The sequence below is a fragment of the Zalophus californianus genome, chromosome 10, assembly GCF_009762305.2.
Source record: "Zalophus californianus isolate mZalCal1 chromosome 10, mZalCal1.pri.v2, whole genome shotgun sequence".
NCBI classification, from domain to species: Eukaryota; Metazoa; Chordata; class Mammalia; order Carnivora; family Otariidae; genus Zalophus; species Zalophus californianus.
The window spans coordinates 62,940,199-62,964,432 of record NC_045604.1 but is presented as its reverse complement, the minus strand read 5'-3'; the positions used below and the strand labels follow the sequence as shown (position 1 = coordinate 62,964,432).

Sequence of the window (24,234 nt, the reverse complement as noted above, 5' to 3'; positions counted from 1 at the left end):
CCACTGAAGCAAATGTTTTTGTAAATATTTGGTCCAGAAAGCTGAGTTAGTTCCTGCCTGAAGGCCCCAGTTTTATCGCAGGAGTCCTGCCTTCTTAGAGGGGACAGGGCAGGAGTGCCAGCCAGTGGGTAGGGGCCCTGCTGAGGCAGAAGATTCCAGAAGTTTATGCAGACTGATGAAGCTTTATTCTTTGTAAGGAAAAAATAATACTACAAAACAGCGAAGACCAAGAAAGAGGCTTTTAGGGAAGATTGATTTGGAATCTGTAGCTCATTTTGATCTTATTAAGATTTTACCCCATTTTGATCTACCTTCTACTTATCACATTCGTACTTATTTTCCAGAGGTTTCCTTCAGAAAAGAAGAGAAAACTTGCTTTTAGAGAGTAATTTAGGTACTTCATAGTTTACTTTGGCCACTGGTTTGGTATTTGTTTCAGTGAAATGGCAAATGTTTAAATGAGTAATTTTATTTTAGTACGAGTGGGAGGAGCAGAGAGAGGCCTAAATGAGATGTTGCCTCAGGGGAAAGGGCCCATGGGGATCTTCCACACCTTGCTGTCTTAATTTTAAGTCTTTGGTTCCTTCCTTAAACTTCTGTGTTCCTATTTGAATATCAGCCTTCACCTCTGTCCAGATGCTAAGTTAGAACTTTTAGTACTTATTATTTTTTTCCATGTTTACCCTTTCAACTCTTCATTCTTTTTTTTTATAATTAAAAAAAAAATTGTTTTGGGGCCCCTGGGTGGCTCGGTCAGTGAAACATCTGCCTTCAGCTCAGGTCATGATCCCAGAGTCCTGGGATCTAGCCCCTCATCGGGCTCCCTGCTCAGCGGGAAGCCTGCTTCTCCCTTTGCCTGCCGCTCCATCTGCTTGTACTCTCTGTCAAATAAATAAATAAATCTTTTAAAAAAATAAAAATAAAATTGTTTTGCTGAGTTCCAGTTCACCCTATCAAGTGTACATGGGGGTGGGTGTTCATAAGGTCACCAGGTCACTGTCGCCGCTGTCTGAAGCAGAGCGAGCACTCCCATCTCTTCACTCGTTGGAGACCCAGTTCCTTTCTGGTACATTCCCCTTCAGCCCCAGGAACTTCCCTCACTTTGTGTAGTGCACGTCGGCTGGCAAGGAACTTGTTTTCTTCTATCTGATGGCGTCTTTATTTTGCTTTCATTCTTGAAGGAGATTTTCACTGAATGTAAAATTGTAAGCTGATAGTTTAGTGAGTGCTTACTCAGTCATGTGTTCCCTTGTAAATTATGTGTCCTGTTTCACCGGCTGCTTCCAAGATATTTTCGTCTGTGTGATGGCTTTAGAATAAATCACTCTGACTAGGCTAAGCTACATTTTCCAGAATTCTCCTGTGAGATTCTCGCAAGATACCTCATGGGCCTGAGGCAGTGGTCAGGCCTGTCTGCTCCCGGCCCCCCTGCCAGCCTGGGTAGCTGTCCCCACTGCGGGCTGGCATGTGTATTCAGCTACATGATGCAGGTCCCCAGTTTGTGCAGCAGAGTCACACCATCGAGGTCAGAGGCAGTAAGAAATGACATGGGCTTCAGTCTGTCCCGTGGGCTCCTGTTCATGCTTCTGGGTTTCACATTGTTCTTCTCCCTGCTTGACACGCATCCTCCCCTCCCACCTCCTGCCCTGTGGACGCCAGGCTGCACATGTCCTTACTCATGGGTGACAGCCTTACACATGCTGCACGGCCAGCCACCTCCTTCAGCTGAGTGAGTTCAGATCACCTAATCCCTTCCCTCTCCCTCCCTACCCCCCTCCATCCCTCCCTCACTCCTTCCTTCTTTTCTGCCCTCCTCTTCCTCTCTCCCTCAGTCTTTCTCTCTTCCTCTCTCTCTCTCTCTCTCTCTCTCTCTCTCTCTCTCTCTCACACACACACACACACACAGTGTTTCTGCTTTTCTGCTTGAACCCAGACTGATAGACTTTGATTTTCAGACTATACTGTGTGTAGGTGAGATTTTCTTTGTATTTATCCTACTTGGAGTTCTCTGAGCTTTTTGAATCTCTTACCTTTCACTAACTTCAGAAGGATTCTAACCATTATTTCTGGAAATACATTTTTTGTCTTACTGTCTTTGTAATTCCAATTCCATATACCTTCGACCTTTCGACACTGTCCCACAGGTCTTTGAAGTTCTGTTCATTTTTTCTAATTTTTTGCCTGTGCTCTTCAGTTCAGTAATTTCTATTGACAAATCTCCCAGTTAACTGACTCTGCTGTAATCTTTAAACTGCTGTAAGCCCATACAGTGAATTTATTTCAAATGTTGTGTTTTTCTTAAAATTTTAGATTTTATGTTTCTCTTTTTTTAAGTTTCTATTTCTCCACTTCTTTGATCATTAGGAACATATTTTACTTCACAGCATTGAGCATAGTTATAAAATCTGCTTTAAAATTCTTGTCTGCTAATCCCAAAGTCCAGGCTTGTTCACATCAGTCTCCCTGACCGTCTCTTTGTGGTGTGTGGTCCATCTTCTCCTCTTTCTTTTTATGTTGAGTCATTCTGGAATATGTCCTGGGCATTGTGACTGATACACAGTAGGGCCTCTGAATTCTATTAGATTACAACAAAGAATATTGATTTTTTTTTTTTTTTTTTTTGTATTTGTAAGCAATTTATCATGGCTGAACTCAAACAGCAACCCCTGTGCCTCCCCAGTGAGAATCAGTTAAAATTTTAGGTCAGTTTATTTAGACTTCCCTAGGTAGCTTGGAGTCTGCCCTGTGCATGCATAGTTCAGGAGTCGGCCGGAGATTTGGGCAAGACTATATTCAGAATGTGGGGTCCCCCCTCTTCTGCTCTCCCTACTTTAAGCTGCTGTGCTTATCCCAAGATAAGACTATAAGAATGTAAGACTATAGATTTCTCATCCAAGTTTTAACCCTGCATGGTATAGACTGGAGCTAAGAGCCACAAACATGGGGAATTCACCCAGTCCTGTTTCCTTCTTCATAGTGTCCAACTCCCCTCTGGTACATACCTGTTTCTAGTTGCTTCCCAGAACCTTTGGATTTTCTCCAGAGTTTATAATTATCTACAGGAGGGTTGATCCAACAGGAGCTGCTTGGCCATTAACAGAAGCAAAACTTAGTATTTATTTTTAATTATGCATCATAGCATGTCAAACACAGCCTTGCTTCTGGTGACACAGGAACATTTTGTATTCATGCAAAGAAGTATCCCACAAATTCACATTTGTGCAGCATTCCGAAGAGTCTGTGTAGGTGAAAGAGCTTATTTCAATGTTGTGAATTAGCAGTGAATGTGTGGTTAGTTCTGTGCACCTCCAGGAGATAACTCTAGGCTCTTCCCTTCCCTGCTTGTCCCAGCTCTTACTGACAAACTCAACTCTCCTAGAAAATGTGCAATTTGCATCACCTTTTGTCCTGAGTAGGCCTCAAACACTGCAAGACCAAAGTACCTCATATCAATATTTTATAGTGTTTACTCACCATTTACTGCTCATCTACTTTGTACCAACGGTTAGGAATGCACTGAGCGTCTAAAGGGAAGATCCCTGTCCTCAAGTTGCTCACAGTTTAGTGGAGGAGACACAAATAAGCAAACTATTTGCATTTCTGTGTGACCTCCCGGTTGAATTAAAAGTAATTGGAATTAGGGGCGCCTGGGTGGCTCAGTTGGTTAAGTGTCTGCCTGCGGCTCAGGTCATGATCCCAGAGTTCTGGGATCAAGCCCCACATGAGCCCCACATCCAGCTCCCTGCTCAGCGGGGAGCCTGCCTCTCCCTCTCCCTCTGCTCCCCTACCCCCCATGCTGTCTCTTTTTCACTCAAATAAATAAAAATCTGTTTTAAAAAACTAATTGGAATTTTATTTATATTATGCTTTTGGATAACTTCAACTAGTATGAAAATTTGGGGCCTCAGTTTTTTCATTTTAAAATGAGGGGATTGGATTAGATCTACAAGATTCCTTTCAATGCACATATTTTATAATTCGGTTGAAAATGCATTGAAAAGAAGAGGTACTCAAACACCCACTTCTTTGTTCTTCCTAAGGACTTGAGTACATTGGATCACTTAGGCCCTGTTGAACTTCGAGGTGCCCGGCTAAAGGTAGTGCTGCTTGTTCTAGCTTCCCATCTTATGATTCTGTGTCTGGCTGGTCCGTGTGCGCCTGCAGGGGTCCTTGGATGCATAGTCAAATTAGGAAAAATACTTGTGCGTTTAGAACCTCTTGTTGCTCCTCTCCCTCCTTTGGGGGCCTGCACAACTGAGCTCCCGCCTTTGGGATTCTTCACCTGATTCTGGTTAGTTTCTGCAGATCCGTGAACTAACACAGTGCCGGGCCACAGGGGCTCCCCACAAACCCAGATTCTCTCTGCCAGTAGCTCCCTCACCTCTCACAGAAACTCTCTGCCTCTCTGCCCTCAAATTGAACCTCCACATTCTTCTACTCTGCTTTCAAGTCCTCTACTTTTCCTTCTTCCCTTCCCACAAAATCTTATCCCCAAACCCAGAGGGTCTTGGATCACTAGGTCCTCTGTAGGGGTTGGTCTGGTGTGATAATGAGAGAGTGGCTGTCTTGGTGGAAAGGTGGGCATGGGGATAGGATCTTGGTCATCTTCACAGAAATATAATATGGATTTCCTTGTAAAAATATTACTAAATCTTGGTTGGGAGCTTTATTATTAATATCCATCTTTTTCTGTATTATAGGTTTAATAGACTTTAATGTGACTACCTGGGAGCCTACCCACATTTTATAGGGTTTTTGTTTGGTTGGTTTGGTTTTTGTCTGTTGAAATAGGTCCTAAGTTTTCTTCATCTTATACCATTTCTCCCCAGTTTACATACTCATTTAACTTTTGCCCATGTTCATGAACATTTCTAATCAGAGATAGTGATTTGTGGCTGCCATGATCCTGGTGGGGGGCCGTGCCTGTGCGGTCAGCTGGAGGGGGATGAAGAGTAGACTGTTGCAGGAAGTTCTTGAGGTCTGTAATGGACTCTGCTTGCCTATCCTCACCTGCGTAGCAGCAAAGTCTTTTTACTACTGACCCTCGCCTTTCAGAGAGGGCTCTGTTTCACTAACAAGAGTTGTTTTACCTCCATAAGCAACTCTTCTCCAAGTATACCTGAGGTCCTCCAATGATGTAATGTGCCCATTGATGTTCGTGAGCAGCACCACCTGTCCACAGACTCACAACCAGCGGAATGTTTGTGAAGCTCTTTTTATTTTTTTAAATTTTTATTATTATGTTAATCACCATACATTACATCATTAGTTTGTGATGTAGTGTTCCATGATTCATTGTTTGTGCATAACACCCAGTGCTCCATGCAGAACGTGCCCTCTTTAATACCAGTCACCAGGCTAACCCACCCCCCCACCCCCCTCTAGAACCCTCAGTTTCTTTTTCAGAGTCCATTGTCTCTCATGGTTCGTCTCGCCCTCCAATTTCCCCCCCTTCATTCTTCCCCTCCTGCTATCTTCTTTTTTTTTTCTTAACATATATTGCATTCTTTGTTTGAAGGTACAGATCTGATTCAACAGCCTTGCACAATTCACAGCACTCACCATAGCACATACCCTCCCCAATGTCTATCACACAACCACCCCATCTCTCCCACCTCCCCCTCCAGCAACCCTCAGTTTGTTTCCTGAGATTAAGAATTCCTCATATCAGTGAGGTCATATGATACATGTCTTTCTCTGATTGACTTATTTCACTCAGCATAACACCTCCAGTTCCATCCACATTGTTGCAAATGGCAAGATCTCATTCCTTTTGATGGCTGCATAATATTCCATTGTGTGTGTGTGTGTGTGTGTGTGTGTGTGTGTGTGTGTGTGTGTGTACGTACATACACCACATCTTCTTTATCCATTCATCTGTTGATGGACATCTTGTCTCTTTCCACAGTTTGGCTATTGTGGACATTGCTGCTATAAACATTGGGGTGCACATACCCCTTCGGGTCCCTACATTTGTATCTTTGGGGTAAATACCTAGTAGTGCAATTGCTGGATCGTTTGGCAGCTCCATTTTCAACTTTCTGAGGAACCTCCATACTGTTTTCCAGAGTGGCTGCACCAGCTTGCATTCCCACCAAGAGTGTAGGAGGGTTCCCCTTTCTCTGCATCCCTGCCAACATCTGTCGTTTCCTGACTTGTTAATTTTAGCCAATCTGACTGGTGTGAGGTGGTATCTCATTGAGGTTTTGATTTGGATTTCCCTGATGCCCAGTGATGTTGAGCACTTTTTCATGTGTCTATTGGCCATTTGGATGTCTTCTTTGGAAAAATGGCTGTTCATGTTTTCTGTCCATTTCTTGATTGGATTATTTGTTCTTTGGGTGTTGGGTTTGATAAGTTCTTTATAGATTTTGGATACTAGCACTTTATCTGATACGTCATTTGCAAATATCTTCTCCCATTCTGTCGGTTGTCTTTTGGTCTTGTTGACTGTTTCTTTTGCTGTGCAAAAGCTTTTTATCTTGATGAAATCCAATAGTTTATTTTTGCCCTTGCTTCCCTTGCCTTTGGCGATGTTTCTAGGAAGAAGTTGCTGCAGCTGAGGTCAAAGAGGTTGCTGCCTGTGTTCTCCTTTAGGATTTTGATGGACTCCCGTCTCACTTTTAGGTCTTTCAACCATTTTGAGTCTATTTTTGTGTGTGGTGTAAGGAAATGGCCCAGTTTCTTTCTTCTGCATGTGGCTGTCCAATTTTCCCAACACCATTTGTTAAAGAGACGGTCTTTTTTCCATTGGACATTCTTTCCTGCTTTGTCAAAGATGAGTTGACCATAGAGTTGAGGGTCCATTTCTGGGCTCTCTATTCTGTTCCATTGATCTATGTGTCTGTTTTTGTGCCAGTACCATACTCTCTTGATGACAGCTTTGTAATAGAGCTGGAAGTCCGGAATTGTGATGCTGCCAGCTTTGCTTTTCTTTTTCAACATTCCTCTGGCTATTCAGGGTCTTTTCTGGTTCCATACAAATTGTAGGATTATTTGTTCCATTTCTTTGAAAAAAGTGGATGGTATTTTGATGGGGATTGCATTGAATGTGTAGATTGCTCTACATAGCATTGACATCTTCACAATATTTGTTCTTCCAGTCCATGAGCATGGAACATTTTTCCATTTCTTTGTGTCTTCCTCAATTTCTTTCATGAGTATTTTATAGTTTTCTGAGTACAGATTCTTTGCCTCTTTGCTTAGATTTATTCCTAGGTATCTTACAGTTTTGGGTGCAATTGTAAATGGGATCGACTCCTTAATTTCTCTTTCTTTTGTCTTGTTGTTGGTGTATAGGAATGCCACTGATTTTTTTTTTTTTCCCCCGGGAGAGGAGCTCATCAGCTGGGTCCCCTAGACCGCTGATACTTGAGGGCTCCAAACACACATGGGGGCGCCTGGGTGGCTCAGTCGGTTAAGCATCTGATTTTAGGAATGCCACTGATTTCTGTGCATTGATTTTTTTATCCTGCCACTTGACTAAATTCCTGTATGAGTTCTAGCAGTTTTGTGGTGCTGTCTTTTGGGTTTTCCACATAAAGTATCATATCATCTGCAAACAGTGAGAGTTTGACTTTTTCTTTGCCGATTTGGATGCCTTTGATTTCATTTTGTTGTCTGATTGCTGTGGCTAGGACTTCTAATATTATGTTGAATAGCAGTGGTGATAGTGGACATCCCTGCCGCGTTCCTGACCTTAGGGGAAAAGCTCTCAGTTTTTCCCCATTGAGAATGATATTCGCTGTAGGTTTTTCATAGATGGCTTTTATGATATTGAGGTATGCCCTCTATCCCTATACTCTGAAGAGTTTTGATCAAGAAAGGATGCTGTACTTTGTCAGATGGTTTTTCTGCGTCCATTGAGAGGATCCTATGATTCTTTTTCTTTCTTTTGTTAATGTATTGTATCACGTTGATTGATTTGCAGATGTTGAACCAGCCTTGCAGCCTAGGGATAAATCCCACTCGGTCGTGGTGAATAATCCTTTTAATGTACTGTTGGATCCTATTGGCTAGTATTTTGGTGAGAATTTTTGCATCCATGTTCATCAAGGATATTGGTCTGTAATTCTCCTTTTTGATGGGGTCTTTGTCTGGTTTTGGGATCAAGATAATGCTGGCCTCATAAAACAAGTCTGGAAGTTTTCCTTCCATTTCCATTTTTTGAAACAGTTTGAGGAGAATGGGTATTAATTCTTCTTTAAATGTTTGGTAGAATTCCCCTGGGAAGCCATCGGGCCCTGGGCTTTTGTTTGTTGGGAGATTTTTGATGACTGCTTCAATTTCCTTAGTGGTTATAGGTCTGTTCAGGTTTTCTATTTCTTCCTGGTTCAGTTTTGGTAGTTGATACATCCCTAGGAATGCATCCATTTTTCCAGATCATATAATTTGCTGGCATATAGTTGCTCAGAATATGTTCTTATAATTGTTTGTATTTCTTTGGTGTTGGTGTTATCTCTTCTCTTTCATTCATGATTTTGTTGATTTGGGTCCTTTCTCTTTTCTTTTTGATGGGTCTGGCCAGGGGTTTATCAATCTTGTTATTTCTTTCAAAGAATCAGCTTCTTGTTTTGTTGATTTGTTCAACTGTTCTTTTGGTTTTTATTTCATTGATTTCTGCTCAGATCTTTATTATTTCTCTTCTCCTCCTGGGTTTAGGCTTTATTTGCTCTTTTTTCTCTACCTCCTTTAGGTGTAGGGTTAAGTTGTGTATTTGAGACCTTTCTTGTTTCTTGAGAAAGGCTTGTATTGCTATATACTTTCCTCTTAGGACAGCCTTTGCTGCATCCCAAAGATTTTGAACCGTTGTGTTTTCATTTTCATTGGTTTCCAGGAATTTTTTAAAATTCTTCTTTAATTTCCTGGTGGACCCATTCATTCTTTAGTAGGATGCTCTTCAGCCTCCATGTATTTGAGCTCTTTCCAACTTTCCTCTTCTGATTGAGTTCTAGGTTCAAAGCATTGTGGTCTGAAAATATGCAGGGAATGATCCCAGTCTTTTGGTACTGGTTGAGACCTGATTGGTGACCTAGGATGGGATCTATTCTGGAGAATGTTCCATGGGCACTTAAGAAGAATGTGTATTCCCTTGCTTTTGGATGGAATGTTCTGAATATGTCTGTGAAGTGCATTTGGTCCAGTGTGTCATTTAAAGTCTTTATTTCCTTGTTGATCTTTTGCTTAGATGATCTGTCCATTTCAGGGAGGGGGGTGTTAAAGTCCCCCACTATTATTGTATTGTTGTCAATGTGTTTCTTTGCTTTTGTTATTAATTGCCTTATATCATTGGCTGCTCCCATGTTAGAGGCATAGATATTTACAATTGTTAGATCTTCTTGTTGGATAGACCCTTTAAGTAGGATACAGTGTCCTTCCTCATCTCTTATTACAGTCTTTGGTTTAAAATCTAATTTGTCTGATGTAGGGATTGCCACCCCAGCTTTCTTTTGGTGTCCATTAGCATGGTAAATGGTTTTCCACCCCCTCACTTTCAATCTGGAGGTGTCTTTGGGTCTAAAATGAGTCTCTTGCAGACAGCATATTGATGGGTCTTGTTTTTTTATCCAATCTGATAGCCTGTGTCTTTTGATTGGGGCATTTAGCCGATTTACATTCAGGGTAACTATTGAAAGATATGTTTAGGGGCGCCTGGGTGGCTCAGTCGGTTAAGCGACTGCCTTCAGCTCAGGTCATGATCCTGGAGTCCCGGGATCGAGTCCCACGTCGGGCTCCCTGCTCGGCGGGGAGTCTGCTTCTCCCTCTGACCCTCCTCCCTCTCGTGCTCTCTATCTCTCATTCTCTCTCTCTCAAATAAATAAATAAAATCTTTAAAAAAAAAAAAAAAAAGAAAGATATGTTTAGTGCCAAGTATTGCCTGTAAGGTGACTGTTACTGTACATTGTCTGTGTTCCTTTCTGGTCTATGCTGCTCTTAGGCTCTCTTTGCTTAGAGGACCCCTTTCAATATTTCTTGTAGGGCTGGTTTCGTGTTTGCAAATTCCTTTAGTGTTTGTTTGTCCTGGAAGCTTTTTATCTCTCCTTCTATTTTCAATGACAGCCTAGCTGGATATAGTATTCTTGGCTGCATATTTTTCTCGTTTAGTGCTCTGAAGATATCATGCCAGTCCTTTCTGGCCTGCCAGGTCTCTGTGGATAGGTCTGTTGCCAATCTAATGTTTCTACCATTGTAGGTTACATATCTCTTCTCCCGAGCTGCTTTCAAGATTTTCTCTTTGTCTCTGAGACTCGTAAGTTTTACTATTAGATGTTGGGGTGTTGACCTATTTTTATTTTGAGAGGGATTCTCTGTGCCTCCTGGATTTTGATGCCTGTTTCCTTCCCCAAATTAGGGAAGTTCTGTGCTATAATTTGCTCCAATATACCTTCTGCCCCCTCTTTCTTCTTCTTCTGGGATCCCAATTATTGTAATGTTTCATCTTATGGTATCGCTTATCTCTCGAATTCTGCCCTCGTGATACAGTAATTTTTTATCTCTCTTTTTCTCAGCTTCTTTATTTTCCATCATTTTGTCTTGTATGTCACTGATTCTCTCTTCTGCCTCATTTATCCTAGCAGTTAGTGCCCCTATTTTTGAATGCACCTCATTAATAGCCTTTTTGATTTCGACTTGGTTAGATTTTAGTTCTTTTATTTGTCCAGAAAGGGTTTCTCTAATAACTTCCATGCTTTTTTCAAGCCCACCTAGTATCTTTAAAATCATGATTCTGAACTCTAGGTCCGAAATCATACTAATGTTTGTATTGAGTAGGTCCCTGGCAGTCGGTACTAACAGTTATTCTTTTTGTTGAGGTGATTTTTTTCTGTCTTGTCATTTTGTCCAGAGAATAGATGAATGAGAGAACAAAATGCTAACAGGGTAACAACGTCCCCAGAAAATATACTCGAAACAAATCAGAAAAGACCTGAAGCCGGGGGATAAGAAAGGGTAAGAAAGAAAAAAGAAAAAGAAAAAAAAGAAAAGAAAAAGATAAAAGCAAACAAAAACAGAACAAAACAAAAAAAACAATATGATCAAATATGATCAGGTGGTGCATAGATCAGTGCCACACACTAGATTTTGGGTGTATTTTGGTCTGTTAGAAGAAAGTGCCTCCCAAAATTGAAAGAAAGAAAAATGTATATATGTAGAAAAATAAGGGTTGATATGATGAAGGGATGGAATATGACTGTAAAGATGAAAATTATAAAAAATTTTATAAAAGGAATTGATAAGAAGTTGTTCGAAAAAAGAAAAAAGAGGATTTAAAAAGAAAAAAGAAAAAAAAAGGGAGAGAATGCGATCAGGCAGGAGACTAGAACAAAGCCATACACTAGAGATTTAGGGTATATTTTGATGTTAGAAGAAACTGTATCTCAAAATTTTAAGGAGAGAATAACATATATATATGCCAAAAAAAAAAGGGTAACTACTATGAAGGGATAGAATATGACTCTAAAAATGAAAAATAAAAATGTTTTTAAAAAAAGGATTGATAAGATGTTGGTTGAAAAAGGGAAAAAGAAAAATTTTTTTAAAAAGTTAAAAAAATTAACTTTGAAAGAATAAAGAATCATGGTAAAAAAGCCATGGATTCTATGTGCAGTATTCCCCTAGCGCTGGAGTTCTGCTGTTCTCATTGATCAGTATACTTAGTCTTGGCTGGCTGTTCGTGCTGATCTTCTGGGGGAGGGGCCTGTTGCCGTGGTTCCCAAATGTTTTTGTGGGAGGCGGAATTGCCCCGCCCTTGTCGGTCTGGGCTAAGTAATCTGCTCGGATTTGCTCTCGGGAGCTTTTGTTCCCTGCAAGCTCTCGGTACATCTTTGGAGCACGAGAGTGAAAATGGCAGCCTCCCAATCTCCCCGGGGAGGCGCTGAGAACTCAGGGCCCCGCTCCTCAGTGCGCCCCCAGAGAAAAGCAGTCAATCACTCCCGTCTCCCTGGTCTCCGGCCGCACTCCATGCTCACCCGGCTTGTGACCGAGCGTTTCTATGTCTGGCACCTGACTCAGTGTGGAGTCTCCAAACCCAGCAGATCCCACGCCGCTCCTCCCGGGGGAGGCAGGGGAGTCTCCCTGAATCTGCCGTTTGTTGGGTCCTTGCTGGAGGAGCAGTGGCCCGACTGCGCCACGGATCACAGTTTATGGCAACCCCGAGCTGAGAGCCTGCGCCTCGGTTGCATCTCTGCAGCCGGCTTCCCCACTCCGATACCCTGGAGCTCTGCCGCACTCAGGCACCCCCGGTCTTCTTGTGGCCCCGAGGGTCCTGAGACCATACTGTCCTGTGAGGGTTCCAGCCCCCGCTTAGCCACTGGAGCGACGTCCCTCAGTGGAGCCAACTTCTACAAGTTCTGGTTTTGTGCTCCGCAGCTCTATCACTTGCCAGAAGCGGCCGACAGAGGCCCTCCCCCCGCCCCCACTGTCTCTCCTCCCGAATATCGCCTTGGATTCACTTCTCTCTGCACGTCCTCCCTTCCAGAAAGTGGTCGCTTTTCTGTTCAGAGAGTTGTTGCTATTCTTTTCTTCGATCTCCTGTTGAGGTCGTAGGTGTTTAGAATGGTTTGAGCCCTATCCAGTTGAATTCCTGAGACCGGACAAAATCCAGGTTTCCTACTCCTCTGCCATCTTGCCTCATTGTGAAGCTCTTTTTAAATGAGGACATTGATCAAGGAAAAGAAAGTAGAGGTTCAAATTTCTGGGGGTTACTTTCAAAGCAGTGCAAACCATGCATTCTGTGTGTTAAAAAGCCCTTCTAAATTCCAGCAGGGAAAACAGATGTATTAATTAAACATTTAATGTTTGTTATAGCTAAAATATTGACTTTGCTGGGCTCAAGTTAGGATATAATATTTGCATATTATTGTGATACATACCTTGGGAACCTTGGTGCATTTTTTTTTATAGGATCAAGTGAACATTGTGGACATGAATTACTACTGTGTGGTTTTGTGAAAATGAAGGATAGGTATTGGAGTTTCTGGTAATCTGTCCAAAAATGTTAACTGGTATTATAAGTCTTAGCAGATAATATAATTAAGCAATGTTTGCCATAGATTTATTAGTTTTGTTAGAAATAAATCCTCTTTCCATATTCCCACTTTCCCTGTGTGTGTGTGTGTGTGTGTGTGTGCATATACATATACACACACACACAAAGCATAAAACCAGTTTTTGAGGAGGGGCGCCTGCGTGGCTCAGTCATTTGAGCATCTGACTCTTGATTTCGGCTCAGGTCATGGTCTCGGAGTCATGAGATTGAGCCCCGCATGTCAGTCTCCATGCTGGGCATGGAGCCTGCTTGAGGTTCTCTCTCCCTCTCCCTCTGTAACCCCACCTCCCACTTACATGCTGTCTCCCTCAGAAAAACACAAAAAACAAGAACAGTTTTTCAGGAGAACAGAGATTAATTAAACCAGAATCCTCATGTAAGCTTACTTTCTTGATGTTTTAAAGAGGTAGAATTACAGCATTAGATTATTGTCTGTTGCAAATCTAAGCCTTCAGTAGTTTTGGCAATTTTTATTGCCAGTGTCTGTGTTCCTGGGCTTTTTGATCTATATCAGAGTCGTGGACATAAACATAATATTCAAATAGGGTGACAGTTGCGGTTCCATAGAAACCGTCTGTATGAGCTTTCCCTGCAAGTTTCAAGCCCTGCTGTCTATTTCTAGGGCGCCAACACTAAAAACAGAAGAAAGAACATAGAGACCGGGAGGTAGCAATTGATTTGTTGCTGAGGAAGGTCAGGGGAGACTGACCCTCAGCAACCTTGGCATCTGTATTCCCCTGCTGTACCTCCAGCTACACCAGGACTACGACTTACTCTAACAAGTTCAGGGGCATGTTTTCTCGCTATTCTTTCACTTACACTGGAAAGAAACACAGTGCTTTAGAATGATAGCAAATGACAGAGTGACTTGATACCATGTAAAATCTGGGAGAGGGTCAGCATGGAAGGATTTGGGGGGCTGCCGTCTTGCCGCCACACTGTGGTCTTGAGACTGCAAGGACACGCAGCTCTGAGAACGCCTTGTTGGTAAACGGGAAGCACAGCCCTCAGCTCAGCACTGTGGTCTTCCTATTTACATCATCTGGAGTGACATTTCCCAAAAACCAATGAGCTTTCAAAGACAGATACATTCGAGGTTTAATGCATCTGTTGGGAAAATATGTCAGGTTTGCAGTTAATGCCATCCACTGAGTTAACATCTAAAGGTAGCTGAGATTTACAGTTGAGTGTTTCTGCCTCTGCCAGCACCTCTGCATTCCTCAGTGAGAGTCTGCAGTGTGTCAGTTGATAGAGGAGTGTTTTGAGAGCTGTGTCCAGAACTGGGGAGGGAAAATTAAGATGATATTGGTTTAGGGGCAAAATAGAAAATTAATGTGTTAGTCTGCTGGGGCTGCCATAACCAAGTACCACAGCCTGGGTGACTTAACAGAAATTTGTTTTCCTACGGTTCTGGGAACCGGACGTTCCAGATCAAGATACTGGCAGGGTTGGTTTCTTCTGAAGCCTCTTCCCTTGGCTTGTAGATAGATGCCTTACCTGTTCCTCCTCACATGGTCTTTCCTCCGTGTGCGTGCCTCTGGAGTCCCTTTGTGTGTCCCCATTTCCTCTTCTTACAAGGACACCTGTCAGGTTGGACTAAGGCCCACTCTAACACCTCATTTTAATGTAACCACCTCTTAAAAGGCCCTCTCTCCCAATACAGTCCCTGGGAGTTAGGACTCCCAACATACGGTTTTGGGGGGAGGGGGCCCAATGCAGCCTGTAAGAATGAAATATTTGAAATGTGTTCAGTTGTTCAAAGTGAATGTATGCACTGGGAGTCGGAGGAAACCCGCAGCTGGGCGTACCCAGAATGTGTGTGGTGGTGCCTCTGTTGGGGTCTTTGGCGGTTCTTTGCACGTTCTCTCTCACACCTTTCCCCATGTACAGAAATTAGGTTCTCGCTTCCCTGTGTGGATGTTCATACTTTACTGTGTCATCTTCTCCTTCTGTGTGTGAGCTGAGGGGAGGAAATATGCCCCCAGTAGGCTTGGCTTGACTTTGACTAACGTCCAGAGAAGCAGTCAAAAGCAAAAGCATTTTCATGGCATGTCTTTGCAGGCGCCATAGTAGAGAGAGCTTGGGATCCAGAGATGGAGGGTTTGCTGCTCTAGGTGCTACTTGTCGTTTTACCAAGTTTAGCTTCAGTCTCCTCATTTCTAAAAGGGCAGACTACATGCTCTCTGACATCTCACTTGAGCTCCAAGATTGAATAATGATTCATTTATTTTGCCCCTAAGTGGCAAGCACCGAATCAGGGCTGTAGCATTGCTGTAAAACAAAGTCTCAGGTGAGACAAGTATGAAACAACTAGCAAGTGGTAGACTTATTTCATCTCAACTATAACACATAAAAATCTTCATTATTTTTACATCTAATAACAAATCTTAAAGTACATAAAAACTAATAGGACCATAAGACAAAATAGACAAATACACATTATAATTTGACATGTCAATACTATCTCTAAATAATTGATAGAAGCAGAAAGTCATTAAAGTTATAGAAGACACTAGCAATACCATCAACCAGTTTAATCTAATTGACATTTATGGAACACCACCTGACAACAGAAGAACATTCCTTCTTCTCAAGATCACACAGAACATTTGCCATGATATACCATATTTTGAGCAAAACAATTCTATAGATTTTAAAGGATGCGGGTAACTTAAATCATGGTCTCTTTGAATGAAAAGAATAAAATTAGAAATCAAAACAAAGATATGTAGAAAATCCTCAATTACTTGGAAACTAAGTGTAATTTTAAATAATCCCTGGGTGGAAGTAGAAACCAAAAGGGAAAGTATGAAGTATTTTGAACTGACTAAAAATGAAAAAACATGTTTTGCTGTGGGCTACCACTAATGTAATGCCTCAAGAGAGTAGTACCAGAGGGCAAGACTCAGAAAGAAGCAAGGTCTGAGATCAGTGGCCTTATCTTCCATCTTGAGAAACTAGAAAAAGAACAAATTAAACTCAACAATGTAAGCAGAAGAAAGGAATTAATAAAGATTGGGGCAGCATTCGGTGAAATAAAAATGAAAAAATAATAGAGAAAATTGATGAAAGGTGGTTGAGAAGATTAAGAAAATTGATAAATTTCTAACCAAAGTGAACAGAAAAGCAAGAAAACAAGCTATTAATACCACAAATGAGAGGGGTGACATCACTACAGATTTTATGGGTATTAAATGGATAATAGGAAATAGCATGAAAATCTTCATGTCCATAAAATCAACAGTTTTGCTGAAATGGACAAATCCCTTGAAAGATGCAAATTACCATGAAGAAATAGATATCATGAATAACTTGGTATGTGTTAAAGAAATTTTATTTGTAGTTAAAATGCTTCTCACAAAAAAGACTCCCAACCCATATGGCTTCACTAGTGAATTCCCAAACTTTTAAGTGAGTAATAGTATCAGTTCTACAAAGATTCCTGCAGAGAACTGAAGAAAAAGGCAGTATTTCCCAGTTCATTCTGTGAGGCTAGCTTAACCTGGTACCAAAAGCAGGCAAAGATAATACAAGAAAAGAAAACTATAGACCAATTTCCTTAATTAACATACGTGTAAAAATACTTCACATTATTTTAGCAAATCAGATCCAACAATAAATACAAGAATAGCACATCATTACCAAGTGGGGTTTATTCTAGAAATACAAGTTGGTTTAATATTTAAAAGTCAGTCATTATGAGGGTTGCTGGAGTGGTGGGGGGTGGGAGGGATGGGGTGCCTGGGTGATAGACATTGGGGAGGGTATGTGCTATGGTGAGCAATGTGAATTGTGTAAGACTGTTGAATCACAGACATGTACCTCTGCAACAAATAATACATTATATGTTAAAAAAAAAAGGGAAGAAGATAGCAGGAGGGGAAGAATGAAAGGGGGGAAGTCGGAGGGGGAGACGAACCATGAGAGACGATGGACTCTGAAAAACAAACTGAGGGCTCTAGGGGGAGGGGCGTGGGGGGATGGGTTAGCCTGGTGATACATATTAATTGAGGGCACGTTCTGCATGGAGCACTGGGTGTTATACGCAAACAATGAATCATGGAACACTACATCAAAAACTAATGATGTAATGTATGGTGATTAACATAACATTATAAAAAAATTTTTTTTTAAATTTTTTAAAAAGTCATTATAATTTACCATATTAATAATAACTAAGAAAGAAATACACATGGCTATCTCATTGGATGCAAAAAAAACCCCAAGAAAATCCAACGTCCATCTGATTTAAACAAAAAGCAAACAAAAAAAAATAACCCCCAGTAAACTATGAATGAGAAACTTCCCCACCCTGATAAAGGACATCTAGGAAAAACTTATCACTAATATCCTACCGGGGGAAGTCTGAGTGATTTTACAAGGTGAAGATGTCTGCTCTGTTAGCATTGTACTGGAGGTTCTGGCCAGTGCAGTAAGGCAAGAAAAAGAAATTAAATGCATTCAGATTGGAAAGAAGTAAATCTGTCTTATTTATGGACAACATGATTATCTATATAGAAAATCAGCTGGAATCTACAAAAAAAGCTATGAAAGTTTAACCCATTAGTTACTTGATACAAAGTAAATATATAAAAGATTGTACAATACAAAAATAACTAAATGTATACAGTAGCAACAGACAATCCAAAATGGAGACTAACAAGAATATCACTTATGATAGCAACAGAAATATGAAGTACTTAGGAATACTTTTGACAAAAGATGTGAAAGCCCTTCATACTGTAAACTAAAAGATATTGTAGAGAAAGACAGCCTAAAGCAATGGAGAGGTCTAATGTGTTCATGATTTAGAAGGCTCAATATTTTTAAGATGATAGTTCTCTCAAAATGGATACATAAATTCAACACAATCCTAATCAAGGTTAGCTTAGTAGACTATTTTGTAAAAATTGTTAGGTTGATTATAGAATTCATACGGAATGCCAAGGACGGACATAAGGGTAGCCAAAACAGCTTTGACAGAAAACAAAGTTGGAGAGCCTACAACTACCCAACTTCAAGACTTACTCAGTTACAGTAATCAGGACAGTTGTTATAGACAGATAACATATATTTTTTTTAAGATTTATTTGAGAGAGAGTGCATGTGTCCGTGGGGGGAGGGGCAAAGGCAGAGTGAGAGAATCTTAAGCAGACTCCCCGCTGAGTGTGGAGCCCGATTCAGGGCTCAATCTCATGACCCCTGAGATCATGACCTGAGCCAAAATCGAGTGGGACACTTAACCGACTGAGTCACCCAGGTGTCCCTGGACAGATAACATTTTTTATTTGCCCACAGAGAACCTAGAAATCTAGACCCACACATAATATGGTTAAGTGACTTAAAATAGTAGTGCAGGGCGCCTGGGTGGCTCAGATGGTTAAGCGTCTGCCTTCTGCTTGGGTCATGATCCCAGGCTCCTGGGATCGAGTCCTGCGTCAGGCTCCCTGCTCCTTGGGAGCCTGCTTCTCCCTCTGCCTCTCTCTCTCTGTCTTTCATGAATAAATAAAATCTTAAAAAAAAAATAGAAGTGCAAAGATAGTTCAGTTCAACAAATTGTGATGAAACAATTAGACATCCATATTTTTTTTTTAATTTGCAGCATATACAAAACTCAAAACATAGTCCTAAGTGTAGAGCCTTCTAGAAGAAGACATAGGAGAAAACCTTTGTGGTGGTAGGTTATGCAGAGATTCAGTAGATGAGGGCAGTGCGTGACCCATAAAGAAAAACTGATAAACCAGACGATAGTGTAATTAAGAATGTGTGTTCTTCAGAAGGCGCTGTTAAGAGAATTAAAGGAAAAGTCACAAACGGGAAAAAGTTACAAATCACAAATTGATTAAAAGACCTGCATGCAGATTATGTGAAGAACTCTTGAAACTTATTGTCCAAAAAGGGGCGGGGCAAAGAAGTAAATTCACCAAAGTAAATTCACAAAAAAGGTGATTGTTCATTAGGGAAATGTAAATTAAGCCCGTAGTGAAACACCACCACACGCTGGAATGTCTGCTGTTGAAAAAACCCACCAAACCAGTGCTGGCAAGAACGGGGAGCGACTGGAACTTTCGTACATGGGGGATAGTCACGTAAAATGAAGCGACTGCCTTGGGAAACAGTCTGGCAGGTTCTTAATGTCTAGCATGTGACCCAGCCATTCCACTCTTTGGTATTTGTCCAAAATAAATGAACGCTCATCTCTATACAAAGACTTGGACACCTAGGAGTCCTCGCAGCTTTATTTGCAGTAGCCCCAAACTAGAAGCAATGCCGTGTCCAATGACAGGTCATGGAGAGATGGATGCGGGCACACCTGTGTGGAGTGTTGTTACCCAGCACTCGGGGGTGGGTGGGAGGGGGAGCTGGTGACACTCGAAGTGATGGGGATGGACGTCGAAATAACCGTGCTAAGTGCCAAAAATCAGACAAAGGATACATGCTATGCGGTTCCATTTACATAGAAGTCCGGAAAGTACAGACAAGGCCATGGTGGCAGAAAGCACGAGGGAGGACGGCTCACAACAGGCTCATGAGGAAACAGACACTGCGGCACATCTTGATTGGGGTGAGGGCTTCATGGTTTTGTACGTATGGCAAAACCGCTCAAATTGTAACACGTACGGTTTATTGTAGGTCACTCATACCTCAATAAAACTGTTCTTGAACGTCCTCACTGTCACCGAGCTTACGTTTTGTTAGGAGGAGGTGTAATGGTGGCGGCAGGAGACGAATGCACGTATATTTTGTGCGCATGCGTAAGGGCGTTGAGTCGGCTGTTGAAAGGCCTGTGAAGGACAAGGAAGCCACGTGAGGAGAGGCGGCGGTCGGTGCGAGGAGGTCAGAAGGCTTGTGAACAGAGGCTGGCTCGAGGCCCCCCCGTCACCTTTGGAAGCTGTTTTAAGATCGTCCCAGTTTCTGTTGAGTTTCAAGGGGCCCCGCGCTCTCTCACCTAAAAGGAGAGCAGCTTTCCCCGGAACGCGAAGGCCGATTGCCGTTTTCGCCTCAGAAGGCAGCAGCTGGGAAGGGTGGGCCGAGGTAAGCACAGCCTACTGCACATGCCCAGAAGCCCACCTCTGTCGAAAGGCGTGTCTTGTGAAGTTTTGATTGGAAGGATGAGGAAGAACCTTTTGGAGGCATTTGTAGAACGGTGACCCCAACCAGAGCCGCAGCCTCCGGTCTCCTGCAGGTAGAGGCCGTGACCCCTCGGTTCCCAACGAGGAAAACGGCAAGTTGTCCGGTCCCCCTCACCTTTGCTGTTCTGGGGGCCGTGAGTGTGGCGCCCGGGAAAGGCAGGCCCTTGTGTCGGAGGGGAGGAGGGGAGATCTCCGGCGGTGGAGCGAATGTTTGCACGGCCCGGCAGCGTCCCCGAGCAGCGCGCACACGGCCGAGGAGCTTGCCCCGGGGAGGTCGGGGCTGGGAGGAGAGCCATACTGTTCTGTCGACGCCGCGGTGGGTCACAAGTGGAACCGGATCTATGTTCATCCCCCAAAAAGTGCCTGCTTGTAGCCGACTTTAGACTGGCTGTGTCCTGGGACAGAGAGAAAGAATGATGAGGCAAAGGGATTAAAAATGCTCTGTTACTGGGGCGCCTGGGTGGCTCCAGCAGTGAAGCAGCTGCCTTCAGCTCAGGTCATGATCCCGGGGTCCTGGGATCGAGCCCCGCATCGGGCTCCCTGCCCCGCGGGGAGCCTGCGTCTCTCTCTGCCCCTCCCCCTGCTTGTGCGCTCTCTCTGTCAAATAAATAAGATTTTAAAAAATGCTCTGTTACATGTGGCATAAACGGAGATGTGTGGTCCTTTATTCCGAAAACATGCTTTTCATTCTGCTTACCCTCGGGTTTTTGGAAACATAGTCTGCCTAGAGAGTAATGTAAAGATTTTTGCCTTATTATTTAACATAAATTTGGTGACAAGAGTGGGAAAATGCATTGAGCTAAAGCCAGTTGTGTGTTTCTGTTGGTTTCTGTAAACTCTTTATAAAACGTACTGATTTCTGTCCCTCGCTTCTCCGTATTTCTGTCCACTTGGGAATTTTGTCCTAAAAGCAGCATCTCCTGTTGTGCAGGGAACTCATGAGAGTGGATGCTGGGACTCTAGGCCCTGGGACAGGGCTCCCAGTGTTCTCCTGTGAGGCTGGAGCCCTGAGGAGCAGGAGTCCCACCCCAGCTCCGGCTCCTCCCTCCCCAGCGGAGGTCCCAGAGGCTTTCAGCAGCCCCAGACTTGGCCCGCACCGAGCCTGCTGCAGCTGTGAGGCAGAGGCGTCCAGCCCTGTTAGTCCTAGAGCAGTCCCTGTACTGTCTTTTGGGTCCCCGTCCCTTTTGGGGATCGGCTGCAACCAAGGGATGAAACATTGGCATGTAACTTCAGGGGCTCCCCAGGCCCCTGTCTCGGAGCAGGGTCAGGTGTTCATGCTTATCTCAAGTAAGTGGGTATAGTTCTTTGCCAAGGACAGGGGAGCACTCTGTGACCTGGGGGGTAACCACATCGTTAAGTTGTGTTCAGGATTACTAATAAGCTGTTGGACCAGGCGCCAGGAAGAGACTAGGGGACGAGTCATGCTTTCGCTGCTTGGGGGAGAGCATGCATTTTGGTGGCAGGGTTTGCATCCATATGGTTTGTGTGTATGTTTGTGATTGGCGGGGAAATGAGGACTTTTCAGTATCCTCTTTCCACCCTATTCTCTGGTTCTCATTTGTTCTGTTTCACATAATCTGTCAAATTTTATACAGAACAACCAAGTACCTCCTGTTCTGTGCTCAGACTGTTGACTGGGAAGCCAAATGCCACATCTCCTGCACACAGTGACTCAGCGATCTGGTCTCTGGCACTGTTCCGTTAATTATTTGCTCTCTAATTTTATCCTAGAAATGAATTTTTCTAAACCGAAATCCCTTAATAGTACCCTTCTTCTTTCTTGCAGCTTGTACCTCCTTTTAAGCCTCAAGTAACATCTGAGACAGATACCAGATATTTTGATGAAGAATTTACAGCTCAGACTATTACAATAACCCCACCTGAAAAATGTAAGTACATCTGACAGGCACTTGATAACATTCTAATATAATGGAAGGCAACAGCCACTCTCTTGATTGGATATTTATTTTCAAGATCTGATTCCATGGTGACTTATTTCATCCCGCTTAAGAATATGGAGTTCCATGTGGAAGTTTCAAAGACAGGTAGCTGAGAGAAAAGTTTTGGGAAGTAGGAAAAATTACATAAAGAAAAATTGTAGCCTGAGAATTACAGACTAACTTGTAAACAACTTTGCCTTTCCTTACTGTTCTAATTCTTTCGCCATCAGCTGGAAGGACTCTGAAAGGGACCCTTCCCATGTTTGCCTTACCCTTTATGGCTCACTCATGTCCCCGTGTTCAGTCTCACCTGAACACGCCATGCCTCACCGTGCCTGGGGACTTGGGTGCTCACAGTTGTCGCTGCCTGCCATGCTCTTTTCCGCGACATTTCCATCAACAGCTCCTACTCCCTCAGATCTCAGCTTAAATGTCACTTCCCCAGAGAGCTTGCTTTCACCTCCCAATCCAAGGAACAGTGCAGCCCCTTGGGCACCACCTACCCCACCCCTTGATTCTTACATCGGCAACTTGCTGATACTCTTCTGGTTAATTTGTTCATTTCTCTGTTTACTGTCTTTCCAACTAGAATCCAGTAACCCTGAGAAAAAGGGCTTGGTTCCTATTCACAGCTAGCCCCAGCTCCGGGCTGGGTATCTGGCCCGGTGTCGGCATTCAGTAAATATGTATGAAGTGAAGGCATAAACACGTTATGGCGAGGGCCCGGTCGTTTCGCAGCCGGAAGGAGGCCCAGCTCTTTACAGATGGTGCTGTTGGCCATCCGTGCCCAGGACTGTGTGCTTCAGCCTCCCTCCCCGCGTGACACCCACAGCGAGCACTGAGAGGGCGAGGTCCCAACCTGTCTCTGTCTCAGCCTCAGCCTCTTGGAGACAGTTCTCTTTTGTAAATGGAGCTTTGGCATTTATGGACTCTTTTAAGACAACTAAATACGTGGTCGTGGATGTCACAGAAACAGGCAGGCTCTGCGAATTCAAAGCTGTGAGCACAGAGCTTGCTTCGGATGGGAGAGACCTGTGAGGCTGAGTCTCAAAGAAACGGCTGAGGAGGATGAGGAGAGCCTGGTGGGGTGACCGTGTCACCCTTGGCTCTGCCACTCCCTCCCCGGAAAGGTGCAGGTCACTTCGTCCTCCAGGAAAGGGGATGCCAGGCTGGGTAGTGCCCCCGAGCCTTGGTATTCCCCTGTCGTGCCTGAGAAGCTGTCCTGGTGGGAAAAGCACCCGGAGTTGGACAGCTTTGAAGAGCCCTAGCTTTGATTCTGTTTAAGTCTGTCATGTTCTTTGTTCTGGGACGCACCGCCTAAAGCGTGAGGCTGGGCCCAGTACAACGAACACCCTGCAGAGGAGAGTGGGCACCAGTCTGGGGTGGGGGGACCCACCTAAGGAGGCAGCCAGGGAGCAGGAGCCTGGAAGGACACAGCTGAGCAGCTCTCATGTCCATGACTGTGAATCAGTGAAATCTAAATCTCTGTAGTAGGCGCTGCTCCGGCCAGTGGTCCTTCTTCACCACGGACTTGATTTCAAAGCCCAGGGGTGCCTGGGTGGCTCAGTCGGTTGGGCATCTGCCTTTGGCTTGGGTCGTGATCCCCAGGTCCTGGGATCGAGCCCCACGTCAGGCTCCCTGCTTAGCAGGGAGTCTGCTTCTCCCTCTGCCTGCCGCTCCCTCTGCTTGTGCACGCTCTCTCTCTGACAAATAAATATTTAAAAAAAAACCCAGAAACATAAACAAAAACAAAGCCCTGGCTGACGAGGTCCAGATCTCTTCAAGATTCACCTTGCCTGCCTTACCCCTAACTCCAGACTCACTGGGCACTTGCCACCCTGAGAATATGTCATTAACAGGCACCCTGTGGCTTCATTTCTAGAACTTTATAAAATGAGACGGAAATGTTCAAAGACATTTTAAATCACCCAGCGTGGTTTCTAGAATATCATCTGAACCTGGTGTCTCTGCTTCTCGATCAGTAATACAAAATGTTTCCGCACTCACAGCAACCCCATTCTTGAAAGAATCTATGTCATTTTAGATGCGAGGAGTGCTGTCCATGCCCAGTGACTTGGGGTCTTGAAAGGATAAGGAGTCTGTTTCTAGATTGAGA

The 24,234-nt window shown here is 43.4% G+C and overlaps 1 protein-coding gene and 1 long non-coding RNA gene across 6 annotated transcripts in view; one reads left to right on the top strand and one right to left on the bottom strand.

Moving 5' to 3' along the window:
- The window catches only part of AKT3 (AKT serine/threonine kinase 3), a 316,918-nt gene that overhangs the window by 286,181 nt on the left and 6,503 nt on the right, over positions 1-24,234 (top strand). For all 5 annotated transcript variants that reach the window (XM_027610409.2, XM_027610408.2, XM_027610413.2 and 2 more), the window contains one exon: positions 21,965-22,067. In XM_027610409.2, coding sequence (XP_027466210.1) covers positions 21,965-22,067 — 103 coding nt within the window. The remainder of the gene's footprint in view (positions 1-21,964; positions 22,068-24,234) is intronic.
- On the bottom strand, positions 18,721-20,264 carry LOC113932036. The gene is made up of 3 exons (XR_003522946.1): positions 19,995-20,264; positions 19,482-19,830; positions 18,721-18,828 (listed from the first exon to the last, which is right to left on the bottom strand). It is a non-coding gene; the product is annotated as an uncharacterized LOC113932036 (long non-coding RNA).